Here is a 19,891-nt window from a genome sequence, read left to right on the forward strand (position 1 = left end):
ATGGGTCTTGTTTTTGTATCCATTCAGCCAGTCTATGTCTTTTGGTTGGAGAATTTAGTCTGTTTAAGGTAATTATCTATATATATGTTCTTAGTGCCGCTTTGTTAATTGTTTTGGATTTGTTTTTGTAGGTCTTTTTTTTCCTTTCTTCTTTTCTTCTCTTCTCTTGTGATTTGATGACTAACTTTAGTGTTTGGATTCCTTTTTCTTTTTTATATGTATATCTATTGAAGATTTTTGGTTTGTGGTTACCAGGTAGTTTTTGTATAGCAGTCTATATGTATACAAGATTGTTTTAAGTTGCCCATCTCTTAATTTCAAATGCATTTAAAAAACCCTGCATTTGTACTCTCCTCCCCTCATGATTACTGTCTTTAGTATCATATTTTACATCTAATTGTTTTGTGAATCCCTTAACTGCTTATTGTGGATGTAGATGGTTTTATTACTTTTGTCTTTTAATCTCCCTACTAGCTTTGTGTATGGATGATTTCCTACCTTTACTATGTGTTTGCCTTTATCGGTGAGCTTTTTCATTTTGTAATTTTCTGTTTCTAGTTGCGGCCTTTTCTTTTTTGCATAGACAAGTACCTTTAACATTTACTGGAAAGCTGGTTTGGTGGTGCTGAACTCTTTTAGCTTTTGCTTGTCTGTAAAGCTTTTGATTTCTCCACCAAATGTGAATGAGAGCCTTGCCGGATACAGTATTCTTGGTTGTAGTTTTTTCCCTTTCATCACTTTAAATACATCATGCTACTACTTTCTGGCTGAGGAGTTTCTGGTGAAACATTCCCTTGTATGTTATTTGCTGCTTTTCCCTTGCCACTTTTAATATTCCCGTTTTATCTTTAATTTCTGCCATTTTAATTACAATGTGTCTGGTGTGTTCCTCTTTGGGTTAATCCTGTATGGGACTCTCTGCTTCCTGGAGTTAGGTGACCATTTCCTTTCCTGGGTTAGGGAAGCTTTCAACTAGAATGCCTTCACATATTTTGAGACTCCTATAATGTGAATATTAATGTACTTGATGTTGTCCGAGAGGTCTCCTAAATGGTCATTTCTTTTCATTCCTTTTTCTTTCAGCAGCAGTGATTTCCACTACTCTGTCTTTCAGCTCACTGATCCATTCCTCTGCATCATTTATTCTACTGTTTATTCCTTCTAGTGTATTTTTCTACTGTTTACTCCTTCTAGTGTATTTTTCATTCAGTTATTGTATTCTTCATCTGTTTGGTTGTTCTTTATGCTTTCTAACTCTTTGTTAAAAACTTTTAACTTATCACTCTGTGCATCCATTTTCTTCCTAATTAAATTTAAAAGCTTTTGCACAGCAAGGGAAACCACTGACAAAATGAAAATACAACCTATCAGATGGAAGAAAATATTTGCAAAAGATATGACTGACAAGGGATTAATATCCAACATTTAAAAACAACTCATACAACTCAACATCAAAAAAGCAAACAACCCAATCAAAAAATGGGCAGAAGAACTGCATAGACATTTTTTCTAAAGAGGATATGCAGATGGCCAACAGGCACATGAAAAGATGCTCAACATCAATAATCATCACAGAGATGCAAATCAAAACCACGAGATATCACCTCACACCTCTCAGAATGGCTATCATTAAAAAGAATGCAAATTAACAAATGTTAGGTGAGGATGTGGAGAAAAGGGAACCACGCACACTGTTGGTGGGAATGTAAATTGGTGCAGCCACTGTGGAAAACAGTAGGGAGGTTTCTCAAAAAACTAAAAATAGAACTACCATATAACCCAGAAATTCCACTCCTGGATATATATCTGAAAAAACAAAAACACTAATTTGAAAAGATACATGCACCCCAATGTGCATGTATCTTTCATACATGAACATTCATAGTAAGCAAGATATGAAAGCCACCTAAGTGTCCACCAACAGCTGAATGGATAAAGAAGATGTGGGGGTGTATACACACACATACACACACACACACACACACACACACACACACACTAGAATACTACTCAGCCATAAAAAAGAATGAAACTTTGCCATTTGCAGCAACATGGATGGACTTGGAGGGCACTATGCTAAGTGAAATAAGACAGACAGAGAAAGCCCAATACTGTATGATATCACTTATATGTGGAATCTAAAATATACAACAAACTAGTGAATATAACAAAAAAGGAGCAGACTCACAGATACAGAGAACAAACCAGTGGTTACCAGTTAAGCAGGGGGAAGAGCAATATAGGGGTGGATGAGTGGGAGGTACAAACTTACTGGGTGTAAGATAGGCTACAAAGATGTACTGTATTATACAACAGGGGGAATATGGCAACTATTTTGCAGTAACTGTAAATGTAATGTAACCTTTAAAAATTGTAATAAAAAATTAAAAATTTTAAAAATCAATTTAAAAAAATAACCTTATAGAACTGAACAAAGCATAACTATAAACAATTAACAATACTAAAATGGCCAGGCATTAAAATCACATCATCAAGCATTTACTGGACTTCTATGTGATTCTTTTGGGGTGGAAGAATTTAAATGTTAGTCAACCTTTGTATATGAGTGAACTCTAACATAAAGGCAGCAACTTTAAAAAGCCAAGCAGTGAGAAATTCCAACCTTTCAAAGAGTCTTAATTTACAATCCCAGCAATTAATCCTTATCTGTTAAATAATAACATCATATAATGGTACACTTTCTTTTTTATGGTTTCTTGAGAAGTCAGAATTGTAGGATTTTAAAAATATATTCATTAATTCATTACATGAATCATAATCAAAAGTAGGCCATGCCCTTAAGTAGAATAAGTGAAACTGTGCTATGATGAGCCCAGTGTACTTGCTGAAGGCAGATAAGAGATAAACATCTTTTTTTTAACATCTTTATTGGAGTACAATTGCTTTACAATGTTGTGTTCGTTTCTGCTGTATAACAAAGTAAATAAGCTACATGCATATGTATATCCCCTCCCTCTTACATCTCCCTCCCACCCTCCTTATCCCACCCCTCTAGGTGGTCGCAAAGCACTGAGCTGATCTCTCTGTGCTATGCAGCTGCTTCCCACTAGTTATCTATTTTACATTTGGTAGTGTATATACGTCAATGTTACTCTCACACTTCATCCCAGCTTACCCTACCCCCTCCCCATGTCCTCAAGTCCATTCTCTACGTCTGTCTTTATTCCTGTCCTGCCCCTAGGTTCATCAGAACCATTTTTTTTTTTTAGATTCCATATATATGTGTTAGCATATGGTATTTGTTTTTCTCTTCGTTTCCTCTGCAAAAACAGCCCATTCATTATCTGGATTATAACTGTTCCTTGAACATAACTTGAATATTTATTTGTTCAAGTAACTCAAGAAGGGGCAAATGCTTGCATAGTTCTGTTATATTATAGTCTCTTCTATGTGCGTTAATGACATTTTGGAGACCATCCTACACTTACTAAGTGGAACTTAACTAGAAGACTCTAAAAGGGTATTATTATAATGATTTCTATTATCCAGGAAAAAAGATACTGTGCCATATCTGAAAGCTTATTTTTAAAGTGTTGCAGTATATGCTACCTCAGTAATCTCTCCCTAATGAATCATACACATAATGATCAAAATATTGTATTTAAAATATAAAACCATTTTAACTATGCAAATTAAGAAATTGGCATAATTATGGTGACACAATTACTCTACATGTCTAACTTTATGAAGCAGCAAATGAACAGATCACATATCCACTCACCTGGTCAAAAATTACTACTCCTCACTCCAGTGACATTTTTTGCAGAAACAGAAAAACCCATCCTAAAATTTATATGGAATCTCAGGGGATGTTGAAGAGCCAAAACAATATTGAAAGAGAAGTACAGAACTAACGACACATACTTCCTGATTTCAAAACTTACTACAAAGCTACTAAAATCAAAATAGTGTGATACAGGTACTCTACAGACATACAGACCAATGGGATAGAATAGAGAACCCAAAAATAAACCCTCGCATATACGGTTCAAATGATTTTTTTTTTCTTTTTTTTTTGCGGTACGCGGGCCTCTCACTGTTGTGGCCTCTCCCGTTGCGGATCACAGGCTCCGGACGCACAGGCTCAGTGGCCATGGCTCACGGGCCCAGCCGCTCTGCAGCATGTGGGATCCTCCTGGACCGGGGCACAAACCCGTGTCCCCTGCATCAGCAGACGGACTCTCAACCACTGTGCCACCAGGGAAGCCCGGTTCAAATGATTTTTGACAAGAGTGCTAATAAGACCATTCAACAGGGGACTTACCTGGTGGGGCAGTGGTTAAGAATCCTCCTGCAAATGCAGGGGATATAGGTTCGATCCCTGGTCCGGGAAGATCCACATGCCATGGAGGAACTAAGCCCACGTGTCACAACTACTGAGCCTGCACTCTAGAGCCCGCATGCCATGAATACTAAGGCCTGTGCGCCCTAGAGCCTGTGCTCCACAACAAGAGAAGCCACCATAACGAAAAGCCTGCACACTGCAATGAAGAGTAGCTGCATCTTGCTGCAACTAGAGAAAGCCTGTGCATAGCAACAAAGACCCAACGCAGCCAACAAGAATTAAAAAACAAACGGACAAACAAAAGACCATTCAACGGAGAAAGGACAGCGTTTTCAACAAATTATATTAGGAAAAAATGGCTATCCATAAGCAAAAGGATGACGTTGGACCCTTACCTAACACTGTATACAAAAAATTAACTCAAAATGGATCAAAGACCTAAGACTATAAAACTCTTCGAAGAAAACATGGGCAAAAGCTTTACGTTATCAGATTTGGTAATGATTTTTTGGGTATGACACCAAAGGCACATAACGATCAAGGCACAGGCAACAAAAGAAAAACAGGCAAACTGGACTTCAAGAAAATTTATACATTTTGTGCACCTAGAGACACTATCGACACAGTAAAAAGGCAACCCATAGAATGAGAGAAAGTATTTGCAAACCATCTTTCTACATAATTATCAAGGGATCAATACAAGAAGGAAACATAACAACTATAAATATTTATGTACCCAACACAGGAGCACCTCAATACATAAGGCAAATGCTAACAGTCATAAAAAGGAGAACTCAATGGTAACACAATAATAGTGGGGGACTTTAACACCAAACTTACACCAATAGACAGATCATCCAGACAGAAAATAAACATGGGAACACAAGCTTTAAATGACACAAGAGACCAGAGAGAATTAATTGATATTTTTAGGATGTTCTACCCAAAATCAGAAGAATACACTTTCTTTCAAGTGCACACGGAAGGTTCTCCAGAACAGATCACATTTTGGGTCACAAATTAAACCCTGGAAAATTTAAGAAAACTGAAATTGTATCAAGCATCTTTTCCAACCACAATGCTATGAGATTAGAAATCAATTACAGGAAAAAAACAGTAAAAAACACAAATACATGGACGCTAAACAGTGCACTGCTAAATAACCAAGAGATCACTAAAGAAGTCAAAGAGGAAATCAAAAAATACCTAGAGGCAAATGACAACGAAAACATGACAATCCAAAACCTATGGGACGCAGCAAAAGCAGTTCTAAGAGGGAAGTTCACAGCAATTCAAGCTCACGTCAAGAAACAAGAAAAATCTCAAATAAACAATCTAACTTTACACTTAAAGCAACTAGAAAAAGAAGAACAAAGAAAATCCAAAATGAGTAGAGGAGAGAAATCATAAAGATGAGAGCAGAAATAAATAGAAACAAAGAAAACAATAGCAAACATCAATAAAACTAAAGGCTCGTTCTTTGAGAAGATAAACAAAATTGATAAACCATTAGCCAGACTCATCAAGAAAAAAAGGGAGAAGACTCAAATCAACAGAATTAGAAATGAAAAAGGAGATATTACAACTGACACCGCAAAAGTACAAAAGATCATAAGAGACTACTACAAGCAACTATATGCCAAAAAAGTGGACAACCTGAAAGAAATGGACAAATTCTTGGAAAAGTACAACCTTCCAAGACTGAACCAGGAAGAATTAGAAAATATAACCAGACCAATCACAGGTAATGAAATTGAAACTGCAATTAAAAATCTTTCAACAAACAAAAGTCCAGGACCAGATGGCTTCAATGGGGAATTCTACCAAATGTTTAGAGAAGAGCTAACACCTATCCTTCTCAAACTCTTCCAAAAAACTGCAGAGGGAGGAACACTCCCAAACTCACTCTACAAGGCAACCATCACCCTGATACCAAAACCAGACAAAGATATCACAAAAAAAAATTATAGACCAATATCACTGATGAACTTAGATGCCAAAATCCTCAACAAAATACTAGCAAACAGAATCCAACACATTGAAAGGATCATACACCATGATCAAATGGGGTTTATCTCAGGAATGCAAGGATTCTTCAATATACTCAAATCAATCAATGTGATACACCACATTAACAAACTGAAGGATAAAAACCATACAATCATCTCAATAGATGCAGAAAAAGCTTTTGACAAAATTCAACACCTATTTTTGATAAAAATTCTCCAGAAAGTGGGCATAGAGGGAACATACCTCAACATTATAAAAGCCATATACGACAAACCCACAGCAAACATCATTCCAAATGGTGAAAAACTGAAAGCATTTCCTCTAAGATCAGGAACAAGATAAGGATGTCCACTCTCGCCACTATTATTCAACATAGTATTGGAAGTCATAGCCACAGCAATTAGACAAGAAAAAGAAATAAAAGGAATACGAATTGGAAAAGAAGATGTAAAATTGTCACTGTTTGCAGGTGACATGATACTATACATAGAAAATCCTAAAGATGCCACCAGAAAACTACTAGAACTAATCAATGAATTTGGTAAGGTTGCAGGATACAAAATTACTACACAGAAATCTCTTGCATTCCTATACACTAACAATGAAAGATCAGAAAGAGAAATTAAGTAAACAATCCCATTACCATCACAACAAAAAGAAAAACATACCTAGGAATACGCCTACCTAAGGAGACAAAAGATCTGCACTCATAAAACTATAAAACACTGATGAAAGAAATCAAAGATAACATAAACAGATGGAGAGATATACCATGCCCCTGGATTGGAAGAATCAATACTGTGAAAATTAGGCCAGAAACCATCAAACCCTTAGAAGAAAACATAGGCAGAACACTCTATGACATAAATCACAGCAAGATCCTTTTTGACCCACCTCCTAGAGTAAAAGAAATAAAAACAAAAATTAAAAAATGGGACCTAATGAATCTTAAAAGCTTTTGCACAGCAAAGGAAACCATAAACAAGGTGAAAAGACAAGAAAGGATGCTCAACATCACCAATCCTTAGAGAAATGCAAATCAAAACTACAATGAGGTATCACCTCACACCAGTCAGAATGGCGATCATCAAAAAATGTACAAACAATAAATGCTGGAGAGGGTGTGGAGAAAAGGGAACCCTCTTGCACTGTTGGTGGGAATGTAAATTCATAGAGCCACTATGGAGAACAGTATGGAGGTTCCTTAAAAAAGTAAAAATAGATCTACCATATGACACAGCAATCCCACTACTGGGCATATACCCTAAGAAAACCATAATTCAAAAAAGATACATGTACCACAATGTTCATTTCAGCACTATTTACAACAGCCAGGATATGGAAGCAATCTAAGTGTCCATCAATAGATGACTGGATATAGAAGATGTGGCTCATATATAAAATGGAATATTACTTAGCCATAAAAACGAACCAAGTTGAGTTATTTGTAGTGAGGTGGATGGACCTAGACTCTGTCATACAGAGTGAAGGAAGTCAGAAAGAGAAAAACAAATACCGTATGCTAACGTATACGTATGGAATTTTAAAAAGCAGTACTGATAAACCTAGTGGCAGGGCAGGAATAAAGATGCAGACGTAGAGAACAGACTTGAGGGCACGGGGCGGGGAAGGGGAAGCTGGGATGAAGTGAGAGAGTAGCACTGACATATATACACTACCAAATGTAAAATGGATGGCTAGCGAGAAGCTGCTGCATAGCACAGGGAGATCAGCTCGGTCCTTTGTGACAACCTAGAGGGATGGGATATGGAGGGTGGGAGGAAGGCTCAAGAGTGAGGGGATATGGGAATATATGTATACATAGAGCTGATTCACTTTGTTGTACAGCAGAAACTAACACAACATTGTAAAGCATTTATACTCCAATAAGGATGTGAAAAAAAAATGGGCAAAGGATCTGAATAGATATTTCTGCAAAGCAGATATACAAATGGCCAATATGTACATGAAATGATGCTCAACATCACTAATCATTAGGGAAATGCAAAAAAAAAAACCCTACAATGAGATACCCCCTCACACCATTAGGGTGGCTGCTATAACAAGTAAAGCAGAAAAATAACAAGTGTTGTAAAGGATGTGGAGAAACTGGAACACTTGTATAGTATGGATGGGAATATAAATTGTATAGCCACTGTGGAAAACAGTATGGTGGTCCTCCAAAAAAATAAAAATATAAGAATTCTGGCATGGATGGTGGTGAGGGTAGCACAACATTATGAATGTATTTTATACCACTGAACTGTACACTTTAAAATTGTTTGGATGGCAAATTTTATGTTATGTGTACATTACCACAGTAAAAAGAAAGAAAGAAAGGGGAAAGAAAGAAAAAAAAAGAAATTGGAGAAAAAAGAAAGCTACTACTGCTCTCATTAGAAACTATTAGGATACCAAAATAAGTAAATAGTTTCAGGTTTTATGCAGTTGTTTTATTTTCAAAGCAAGTTACTCAGTATGTTTTAAAACAAACAGTCTTCAGACAGACAGAAGTGTAAAAAAATAAGCATTAGGCTAAGACCAGAATTATTAAACCTATCAACCAGCCAGGGAATGGCTGACATATAAAATATAATTATCCTGAATTTCACCAAATATTCCCCCAAATGAATGAATACTTCACTAATCAAATTCTCATAAAAGCTAAAATTGAAGTCCAAATATTTCACTATCATCTTAAAAGAAAATTAACATAACATTACTGCAACATTACTTTCTGTTTGTCAATGTGTCTTTCAATTTTTGAATGTGCATATTTCAGACTTTAGCAACAAAACTACTGCATCAAATTCGTCTTTAACCAACAACCTCCAGTGGAATTTAATGTAACCATATAGGAGATACCCTTTTTATGACAACATAAGACTCTTTTGGAAGAAGGGAAACAAGGAAGGCAATATGGAAAATGCTCTTAAGTGATATATTTATGAACTGCACAAGAAAAGTGTTCAAAAATTGTCTTGAGAGTTTTAATACATACCAGGTTCCAATTTGATAATTTTTACTGCAGCCAGCTCTCCCGTATGTATATTTCTGGCCTAAAATAAAAATGAAAGTAAAACTTTAAAAAAGTCTGTCTACTATATAAAAGTTACTTGGTACTATGTTAATTAGTTGCTTATCAATCAGGCTTTTAACAAAACTGAAAAACAAAATCTTTATTTCCAGTGAAATGAGTATACTCATTTTCCCAATAAAGAAAATATAGAAAAAATACACACACACACACACACACACACACAAAATTCTCTTTAATCCCACCACTAAAAAACAACTACTGTTTAAAATTTTGGTGTCCTTCCTCCAAGTCTTTTTTTATACTTACTTTTTTTAATTAAAAAAATACTCATGGTTTTTATATATTTTATAAATATAGTCCTAGGTCATTAAAGGAAAATAAAAACCAAATCATGTGTATCTTACTACCCAGAGGAAAAAAGTTAACTCTTAGTGTACGTATTTCCTTTTTTGCCCTGTGTATGTGTGCTCAAGTGTGTACGTGTTATAGAAGATGTGCCATCACAGTCTTCAACAACATGATGTGCAATGCTGCCTAATTTTCCACTGATGGTATATATAATTTATTTAATTTATCTGCTATTAATGGACACTTAGGATTTTAATATTATTTTGGAATTATAAATAGAGGAATATATATATCTCATAGCTTTATATCTATCCACAGCCTTGATTATTTCCTTCAAATGAATTACTAGAAGAGAAACTACTTACCGCTTAAGAAAATATCATGGATAGACTTAGTATAATTAATGCTTCAATGATTATCACTGCAAATATTTTAGCACATATCAAAGTTTATCAGTAAGGCAACCTATAAACATAATTGTTAAGTTAAAAAGTATGTGGATTTAAAATGGACATATTGCCATATTGCTCTGAAAAAAATTATGGGGATTCATACTCTCACCAACCTTAGATGTTAAATCTATGTCTGCCAAGTTCTATTATAGGTGCAGATTTTTATTTTATTTTTTAAAAATTATGTACTTTCTCAGTCCTCTACATAATTTTAAATGTCTATATAATAGTTCATATAATCATTTCTCCCTTACTGTTAGATATTAAGGATGTTATACATAGTCTTTTCATTATTTAAGACCATTTCTTTCAAATGGATTCTAAGGTATGAGATTACTAGGGTCAAGGGTATAAATATGAACATTTAAGGCCATCAAAACATACTGCCAAAATAGTCTAAAAGCACTGTGCCATAATATTGTCAACGCTAATATGAGTGCTCATTTTCATTACACCCAGTGTGGCACACTCTATGTGGAAATGCTATTTAATAATCTACATTTTTCATTTTAGTATATTAGATTTGAATATGAATTTTCACACTTGGCATAAATAAGGAGCATATGATAAAACAGAAAAGAATGACAAAGAATGTAGGGAAGAGAGCCTACATTTTCAGAAATGACATATAGAGGGTGAGAAAAATAATAGAATGGGGGAGAGGGATGCAGAGGGAAAGTCACAAACAGAAAGGTAGAAGAAAAAAGGATTTTTTCTACAGCAGCAGTCTCAAATATTTTGTGATGAGAAGTTCATATTTTCCTCATCTATTGCGGTAAATAGGGTAAGGAGGAGTCTTAGGAAGAGAAAACAAACATTTTAACTCCCCCCATCCATGATTACCCTTCCCCCAACTGCAAACACATTTAGAGAAATGGGAAAAGGTCAGCCAGAAGCCTCACACCATTCCTACCCTCTCCTCTTCCTTGCCTGTGACAAAAGAATCGCCTCAGGTCTTTTCCCCATTCCTAAGATCTTTCAGCATTTTATATCCATACAGTGGAGTATTATTCAGTGATAAAAAGAAATGAGCCATCAAGCCATGAAAAGATATGAAGAACCGTAAATGCATACTGCTAAGTGAAAGAAACCGGTCTGAAAAAGCTACATACTATATGAGTCCAACTATATGACATTCTGGGAAGGCAAAACCATAGAAAGAGTGAAAAGAATGGTTGCCAGGGGTCTGGGTGAAGAGTGATGAACAGGTGAAGTACAGAGAATTTTTAGGATGATGAAACTATTCTCGTATGAAACTGTAATGGATACACGTCACTAGGTATCTGTCAAAATCCATAAAACTGTACAACACAAAGAGTGAACCTTCACATAAACTATGAACTATAATAATGTATCAAGACTGGTTCAATAATTGTAATAAATATACCACACTTAATGCAAGATGTTAATAAAAGGGGAAACTGCATAGGTGGGTGGGTGAGGTGTGGATGAATGTAACTGTATATATCCGCTCAACTAATCTGTAAATATAAAACTATACTAAAATTAAATCTATTAATTATTTTTAAAAGAATACACATAAAATTAAATTTTAAGTATATTGATACTTTCAGACATATTGTGTCAATTTTTATGATTAGAATCAACACAAATATGTTGAATTTCAATTAAAAGAACCAAAATGACGCAAGAACCAAGGACACCTTTTTTTAGAGATTCTGAGGGACTCGGGAAGGAACAGATCACTGGAAGATTTGAACAATCACAGAACCACATAAAATAAATATGGTATTTTAAAATTCAGCTACACCATGCATAAGCCAAAATATACTATATGTCACTACAGAAATTTTTAAAAAAGAATATAAGCTATAAGTTCCACTGGCAGGGTAAACACTTCAGTGTCAGTCTCCATTTTGAAGACATATTTCTGTTCTCTCCAAATGAAGAACCGATGGGCAAATGTTCATAGTCTGTAATTTTCCAGCTGGATTTTTAAAACAGAAAGCAGTACCAGGCTCTTTTATAATGAAAGGCAAAGAGGCTTTCAGAAAAAAAGATCTAAACAGAGACTTTACAGATTCAATTTACTACAGAGATCTTTCAGAAATTTAACTATACAATTTCACACTATAATCCAGTGGAGTCATATGCAATACTAGGTTTTGAAACCCAACATTTCCTTTCAACAAATTAAGTGTGATATTCTCAAGTATTTTTGTTTTTAACTTTAACACGCAAGAATTTAAAGATCCTACACTGTGTTTATAAAAGGAACTAACAAATACCACAGCACCTCTACAAAAAGATCTAAATATATTTCTGATTTCTACTTATTTTAGCAGGTTATTGCTATACACTAATATTTAGACTTAAGGGTATACTGAACACCTAGAAGTCCAATAAAATATTTTACTATAGTTTATCTCTTATTTAATTCTTTATTAATCAGGAATTAAAATTATTAGGTGGAAAAAGATAAACTAATAATAAATGGGATCAATGTCATTATAAAATCCATAAACGAGCCTTTCCACTTAAATTAAGTTTCTATTCTCATTGCCAAGGTATTTCCCTTATCTCTTAATATTTCCAGGTCAATTTACTACTGGAGACATATTTTTACTCAAACTCTCCTGTCTGGATTTTTAATTCATAGTAAAAAGTTAAATTTCCACTTGCACCAAGAAAAAAAATTAAAGATGTTTATCTTCCTAACTTACCCATTTCTATTTTAACAATATTATGCAGTTGCCAGCTTATAAGCCATGAACTTTCCAATATGCTGTAAAATTTTTAATGTGACTAAAAAATAATTAGAGGAAAAGTCTTGAGTTATCAACAAAGAATAGAAAGATATGATTTAAGGCACAGTACCTCTCAGTAGTGAGGAAGCTGAAATATAATTTCTTTTAACAGGGGTAAAAAATGTTAACTGGCAAGTATTGACAGACATCTAAAAGTTATAGCAACCAAGATGGTCACCATGAAGATAAATGAGATCAGCTCTTGTATTCCATTTCACTGTTCTTCACATTAGGCCCCTCATCCTATCCCCAGGTAACTTCCTTCCAGCATTTCTTAGGGTCACAAAATTTTTCCATGAAGCCAACTGGGGGCATCAATTTCAAATATACACCCTTCCTCCAAAAATATTCTTTAATATAACAACAGAGAATCCAGATATCTCAATATTTAACAAGCTATCTCTTGTGGCTAGTGACTACTTCTCAGAGTCAAAATTATGTATCCCAGACTTAAGAATATGAACTACGATACAAAAGTAGTAACACAGCATCTATAAAGTTTGAAGAAAGCCAAGTAGCTGGTTTGCCCACAAAAGAAGTAAGCAGTCAATTATCTCATAGGTTGTAAAACCTCTATATCTGACTCTTTATGGAACATTGTTTTTGACAGGTTCATTCAATCAACAAATATTACTGAACACTGAATACCAAATATTATTATTTAACAAATATGTGCCAGGCACTGATATTGATACTGGGGATATAATGAAACAAAACAGTGCTGTCTTTAGGAAGCTTTTTATCAGTTGGTGAGACAGAGAAGTGAATAGTAAATACAACAAAGTGTGACAAATCTCTCAAAGGTGATACAAGACAACACAGGAGGGTTCTGAGCCAAGTCAAAGCTGGTTGGAGAAAGCTTCCACGAAAAAGTAAATCTAAACATGGATATTATGAGAGACTTTCTTGGGAAGAGTGGGGTGGGGTAAGGGATTATAACAGAATTCCAGGCAAAGGTGTAAAGATAGGAGAAAACATGGTCATTTCAAAGTAGTAAAATTATCTTGTGTTAAGGGAAACATAAGAGTGTAAAGAGACGATGGTGAGAGACAACATTCCTTTGAAGCTCAGGAAAGACTGTATCACCCACTAACCTACTGTAGCCATCATCTACTAACTTCTTGGTCACCCCTTCTTGTTCACTCAGGACTTTATGGTTCCTGACTCACAGTCTTCCTCTCCACCCCTTTTCTTGGTACCATTCTTAGAGACTTCAACATCCAGATCTACTCTCTGACTTTTCAATCCTTAGCCTCCTATCTGAATCTTGACTTCAAACGTCGTAATTCCCGATCATGACTTCCTACCCTTTCAGCTCACTTACTCTAGTCGTCCCATTCCAGTGATCTTTCCACCTCATCAATCCAGTGCATTCCCATATGACTATCAATTACATCTCTCAATTCCTCACATCTTCTCTTAACTGTCAGGGTTCCATGTTGCACCACTCTATTTATAATCACTCCCTTACAAACAACCTTAACTTCCTTCTCCTCTTATCCTCTGTCATACTAGCCTAGCAAAATCCTAATCTGATTAAACTTGATTATCCACTAATTCCATACTGATATTGAACAGCTAAATGATACTGGGGAAAAAATGTATAAAATCAGACTAACTGGTGTTATTTTCGAATCATAACACAAACCTCAAACTACAAACTACAACTTCTCCATGAGGTTTGATTTTCTACTCTTCAAAAAGAAAATTTTATACCTCTCTCTTAAAGCCTTCAATAATGCCTAAGCCTCTGTTTACTCACTCCTCTCTTACCTATCCTAACACAGAATTTCACCTTTTCTTTACCTAACATTGTCCTATGTAGTCCTATGGCTTTAACAACCTTCTCCAGGATAAATCTCTCCTCACCCAGCTCCAGACTCCTAAATCCATGGAAACCTGACACGCATGTCAACGCTAACATGCCTAACACATAACACTCAGCTTTCTCTGCTCCATAAACCCATTCATCTTCACATCTTCCCAATCTAAATAAAATTTACTGCAGCCAGCCAGTTGCTCAAGTACAAAACCCAAGGTCATTCTTCATTTCTTTCCTTCACATTCTTCACATCTGATATCTCAGCAAATAGTGATGGCTTAAAAATATAAAGCAAATCCATTAACTTTCCTCTATCTTCTCTGCTATGCTCTAGTCCAGCTTGTCTCCATTAGGAATTAGCAAACTAATGTGAATGCAAAGGAATAGCAAATCTAGGATAACCCCTAGTTTCTAGATTGTACAAGTGAATACACACTGTGATTCCATTCACTAAGATGACAGACACAGGAAGATGGACACATTCTATGGGTGGAGGGGAAGGACAGTGAAGGAACATAGATAAGGGGCTCAGATTTGAACATATTTAAAATTTAGGTTCCTATGAAAAACTAACTAGAGATATGGAGATATCCAGTAAGCCACTTAATAGCTCCTGAAGCTCAAGAGCTAACATGGACTGGAGACAGATTGGGCATCATCAATATTATTGAATCCAGGCCAGTAGATGACATAACCTAAGAAGAGTATGTAGAGTTAGAAGAAAAGAGATTCAAGAGCAGAATCCTAGAATATTACCCACATTTAAGGGATAGGGAAATAAAACTCTCCACAACAGATCACATGCTAGACCACAAAACAAATTTCAATAAACTTAAAGAAGAATGTAATCATAGCAAGCATCTTTTCCAACCACAATGATATGAGGCTAGAAATCAACTACAAGAAAAAAAAACTGCAAAAAATACAAACACGTGGAGGCTAAACAATATGCTACTAACCAACGAATGGGTCACTAAAGAAACCAAAGAGGAAATCAAAAAATACGTGGAGACAAATGAAAATGGAAACACAACCATCCAAAATCTATGGGATGCAGCAAAAGCAGTTCTAAAAGGAAAGTTTATAGAAATACAAGTCTACCTCAGGAAACAAGAAAAATCTCAAATAAACATCTAACCATACACCTAAAGGAACTAGAAAAAGAAGAACAAACAAAACCAAAACTCAGTAGAAGGAAAGAAATAATTAAAATGAGAGCAGAAACAAACGAAATAGAAAATTCTTAAAAATGGGAAAGATCAATAAAACTAAGAGCTGGTTCTTTGAAAAGATGAAGAAAATTGATAAATCTTTAGCCAGACTAATCAAGAAAAAAGGAAAGAAGACCTGAATAAAATCAGAAATGAAAGAGAACTTACAGCTGACATCACATATATCAAAAGATCATAAGAGAATATTACAAACAATTATATGCCAATAAAATGGACAACCCAGAAGAAATGTACAAATTCCTAGAAACATACAAACTCTCTGGACTGAATCAGGAAGAAACAGAAAATATGAACAGATCAATTACCAGTAATGAAATTAAATCAGTAAAAAAAATTTTTTTCCAACAAACAAAATTCCAGGACCAGACATCTTGAAAAGTAATTCTACCAAACATTTAAAGAAGAGTTAACACTTATCCTTCTCAAACTACTCCAAAAAATGGAAGAAGAAATACTTCCAAACTGATTCTACGAGGCCAGCATCACTCTGATACCAAAACCAAAGACACTACAAAAAAAGAAAATTAAAGAACAATATCACTGAACATAGATGCAAAAATCCTCAACAAAATATGAGCAAATTGAATTTAACAATACATTAAAAGGATTAAACATTATGATCAAGTGATATTTATCCCAAGGATGTAAGGATGGTTCAAAAGCTGCAAATCAATCATTGTGATACACCACATTAACAAACTGAAGAATACAAATCATATCATCATCTTGAGAGATGCAGAAAAAGCTTTTGACAAAGTTCAACATTCATTTATGATAAAGACTCTCAACAAAGTGGGTATAAAGGGAACATACCTCAACACAATAAAAACCATATATGACAAATCTACAGTCAACATCATACTTAACAGTGGAAAGCTGAAAGCATTTCCTGTAAGATCAAGAACAAGACAAGGATGTCCACTCTCACCACTTATATTCAACACAGTTTTGGAAGTCCTAACCACAGCAATTAGAGAAGAAAAATAAATAAAAGGAATCCAAACTGGAATACGTAAAACTGTCGGTGTTTGTAGATGACATTATATTATATGGAGAGAAAATCTTTAAGATGCCACAAAAAAAACTATTAAAACTAATAAGTGAAGTCAATAAAACTGCAAGATAAAAATTAATATATTATTGTAGCTTTATAGTATAGTTTGAAATCAGGGAGCATGATACCTTTAGTTTTGTTTTTCTTTTTCAAGATTGTTTTGAAACCTATTGTGTCTCTATACACTAGTAATTAACTATCAGAAAGAGAAATTAAGAAAACAAACTCATTTACAATTGCATCAAAAAGAATAAAATACACAGGAATAAATCTAACCAAGGTGGTAAAAGACCTGTACTAGGAAAACTGTAAGACACTGATGAAAGAAACTGCAGACAACACGAACAAAGGGAAAGATATGTCATGTTCATGAATTAGATTAATATTATTAAAATGACCATACTACCAGTGGCAACCTACAGATTCAATGCAATCCCTGTCAAAATACCAACAGCATTTTTCACAGAACTAGAACAAATAATTCTGAAATTTATATGGAAACACAAAACATTCCAGATAACCAAAACAATCTTGAAAAAGTAGAACAAAGCTGGAGGTATCACACTCCCTGATTTATTTATACTATAAAGCTACAGTAATCAAAATGGCATGGTACTGGCACATAGGTCAATGGAACAGAATAGCGACCCCAGAAATACCCACACTTACATGGTCAATTAATCTATGGCAAAGGAGGCAAGAATATATAATGGGGAAAAGACAGCCTCTTCAAGATATGGTGCTTGGAAAACTGGAGAGCTACATGCAAAAGAATCAAACTAGACTACTTTCTCACACCATATACATATACCTTAAACTCAAAATGGATTAAAGACTTAAATGTAAGACCTGAAACCATAAAACTGAGGAAAACATAGGCAGTACACTATTTGACATTGATCTTAGCAATATTTTTTTGAATATGTCTCCTCAAGTAAGGGAAAAACAAAAATTAAAAAACTGGACTACATCAAACTAAGAAGCTTTTGCACAGCAAAGGAAACTACCAACAAACAAAAATGCTGCCTACTGAATGGGAGAAGATATGTGCAAACATAATATCCCATAAGGGGTTAATATTCAAAATACATAAACAGCTCATAGAACTCAACATCAAAAAAAAAAAAACCAGATTAAAAAATGGGCAGAGGACTTGAACAGATACTTTTCAAAAGAAGACATACAGAGAGCCAACATACATATGAAAAAATGCTCAATACCACTAATCAGAGAAATGTTAATCAAAACCACAATGTCACAGCTATCAGAATGGCTATCACCAAAAAGACAACAAATAAAAAGTGTTGGCAAGGATGTGGAGAAAAGGGAACCCTCATGCACTGTTGGTGGGATGTAAATTGGTGCAGCCACTATGGAAAACATTACGAAGGTTCCTCAAAAATTCAAAAATAGAACTGCCATATGATCCAGCAATATCACTTCTGGGCATGTATGTGAAGATAACAAAAATACAGATTCAAAAAGATACATGTGTGCCACTATTCACTGCAGATTTATTTACCATAGCCAAGATATGAAAGCAAACCAAGTGGAGATACATACACACACACACACACACACACACACATATTACTTAGCCATAAAAAATGAAATCTTGCCATTTGTGACAAAGTGGATAACCTCGTGGGTATTATGCTAAGTGAAATAAGTCAGACAAACACTGTAAGATTTCACTTATATGTGGAATCTAAAGAACAAAATAAACAAAACAAAACAGAAACAGATCAAAGAACAAACTGGTGGTTGCCAAAGGGGAGGGGGATGAAGAATGAGTAAAATAAGTGAGGGAGGTTAAGAGGTACAAACTTCCAGTCACAAAATAAATAAGTCACAGTGATGTAATATACAGCATAGGGAACAGAGTCAATAACAGTATAGTGATGGATGGCAACTAGACTTACTGCTGTCATCATTTTGTAATGTATAAAAATATCAAATCACTCTTGTAATCTGAAACTAATATAATACTGTTGAGTCAACTACACCTCAATAAAAATTTTAAAACTAGGTAGGTAGGTAGGTAGATAAGAAGGAAGGAAGGAAGGAAGCAAGGATGAAGGGAGGAAGGAAGGAAGGAAACAGACAAAACTAAAACTACAACTACTCTAGAGATACTGTTCTATTAGAATCTCAGTTTGGAGAAAATTTTGGAAATGATCTAATTCAATCTTTTTTCTAAAAAAGCAATTTTCTTCTACTTAGTTTATGGAGGTCATTTGATCAATCTCATACATTCATTTTGTAGGATAAATTTAGTTGTATAAAGACTTTTTATGATAAGCAAAATCTACTTTCCTATAATTTCTCCTCAATGGTCCCAGTTTTAGTCTATGAGATAAAGCTGATTGAGTCTATTCCTCCTATGACAAATTTCAGATATCTAAATTCATTGATTTATTCAGTAAGTATGTTTTGATTTATTCAGTATGTATTGCCATTCTTATGGCAGTTAGGGGACCTAGTTCTAATTTTAACTCTGCTCAGACAGAAACATAAAAGCTCCCTTCTATCTATGGATGAAACATGCTAACTTCTTCAACATGCTACATACAGATTCCAGACCCTTACCACCATTCTGATTACTATGTGTTTTCACTATGTGCTCAAAGTCTGATGTCCAACAAAAATGATAGTAGTTAAAATATTAGATTCATTACAAAAGTTATAAGTGATTTTCTTTCTTCAAATTTCTATAAAGTTATGATATCTTTAAAATTTAAAAATAAATTTTGAAAGTGTTATATTCAAAACACAATGTAAAAAAAAATAAATTTAAAAAACAAAAAATAGGGGCTTCCCTGGTGGCGCAGTGGTTGCGCGTCCGCCTGCCGAGGCAGG

General features: G+C 34.7%; 1 protein-coding gene across 4 annotated transcripts in view; it reads right to left on the reverse strand.

Moving 5' to 3' along the window:
* The window catches only part of MAP4K5 (mitogen-activated protein kinase kinase kinase kinase 5), a 163,794-nt gene that overhangs the window by 130,649 nt on the left and 13,254 nt on the right, over window positions 1-19,891 (reverse strand). For all 4 annotated transcript variants that reach the window (XM_055088413.1, XM_055088414.1, XM_055088412.1 and 1 more), the window contains exon 3: window positions 9,318-9,375. In XM_055088413.1, coding sequence (XP_054944388.1) covers window positions 9,318-9,375 — 58 coding nt within the window. The remainder of the gene's footprint in view (window positions 1-9,317; window positions 9,376-19,891) is intronic.

This window comes from Physeter macrocephalus, chromosome 11 (assembly GCF_002837175.3).
Source record: "Physeter macrocephalus isolate SW-GA chromosome 11, ASM283717v5, whole genome shotgun sequence".
Classification (NCBI taxonomy): Eukaryota; Metazoa; Chordata; class Mammalia; order Artiodactyla; family Physeteridae; genus Physeter; species Physeter macrocephalus.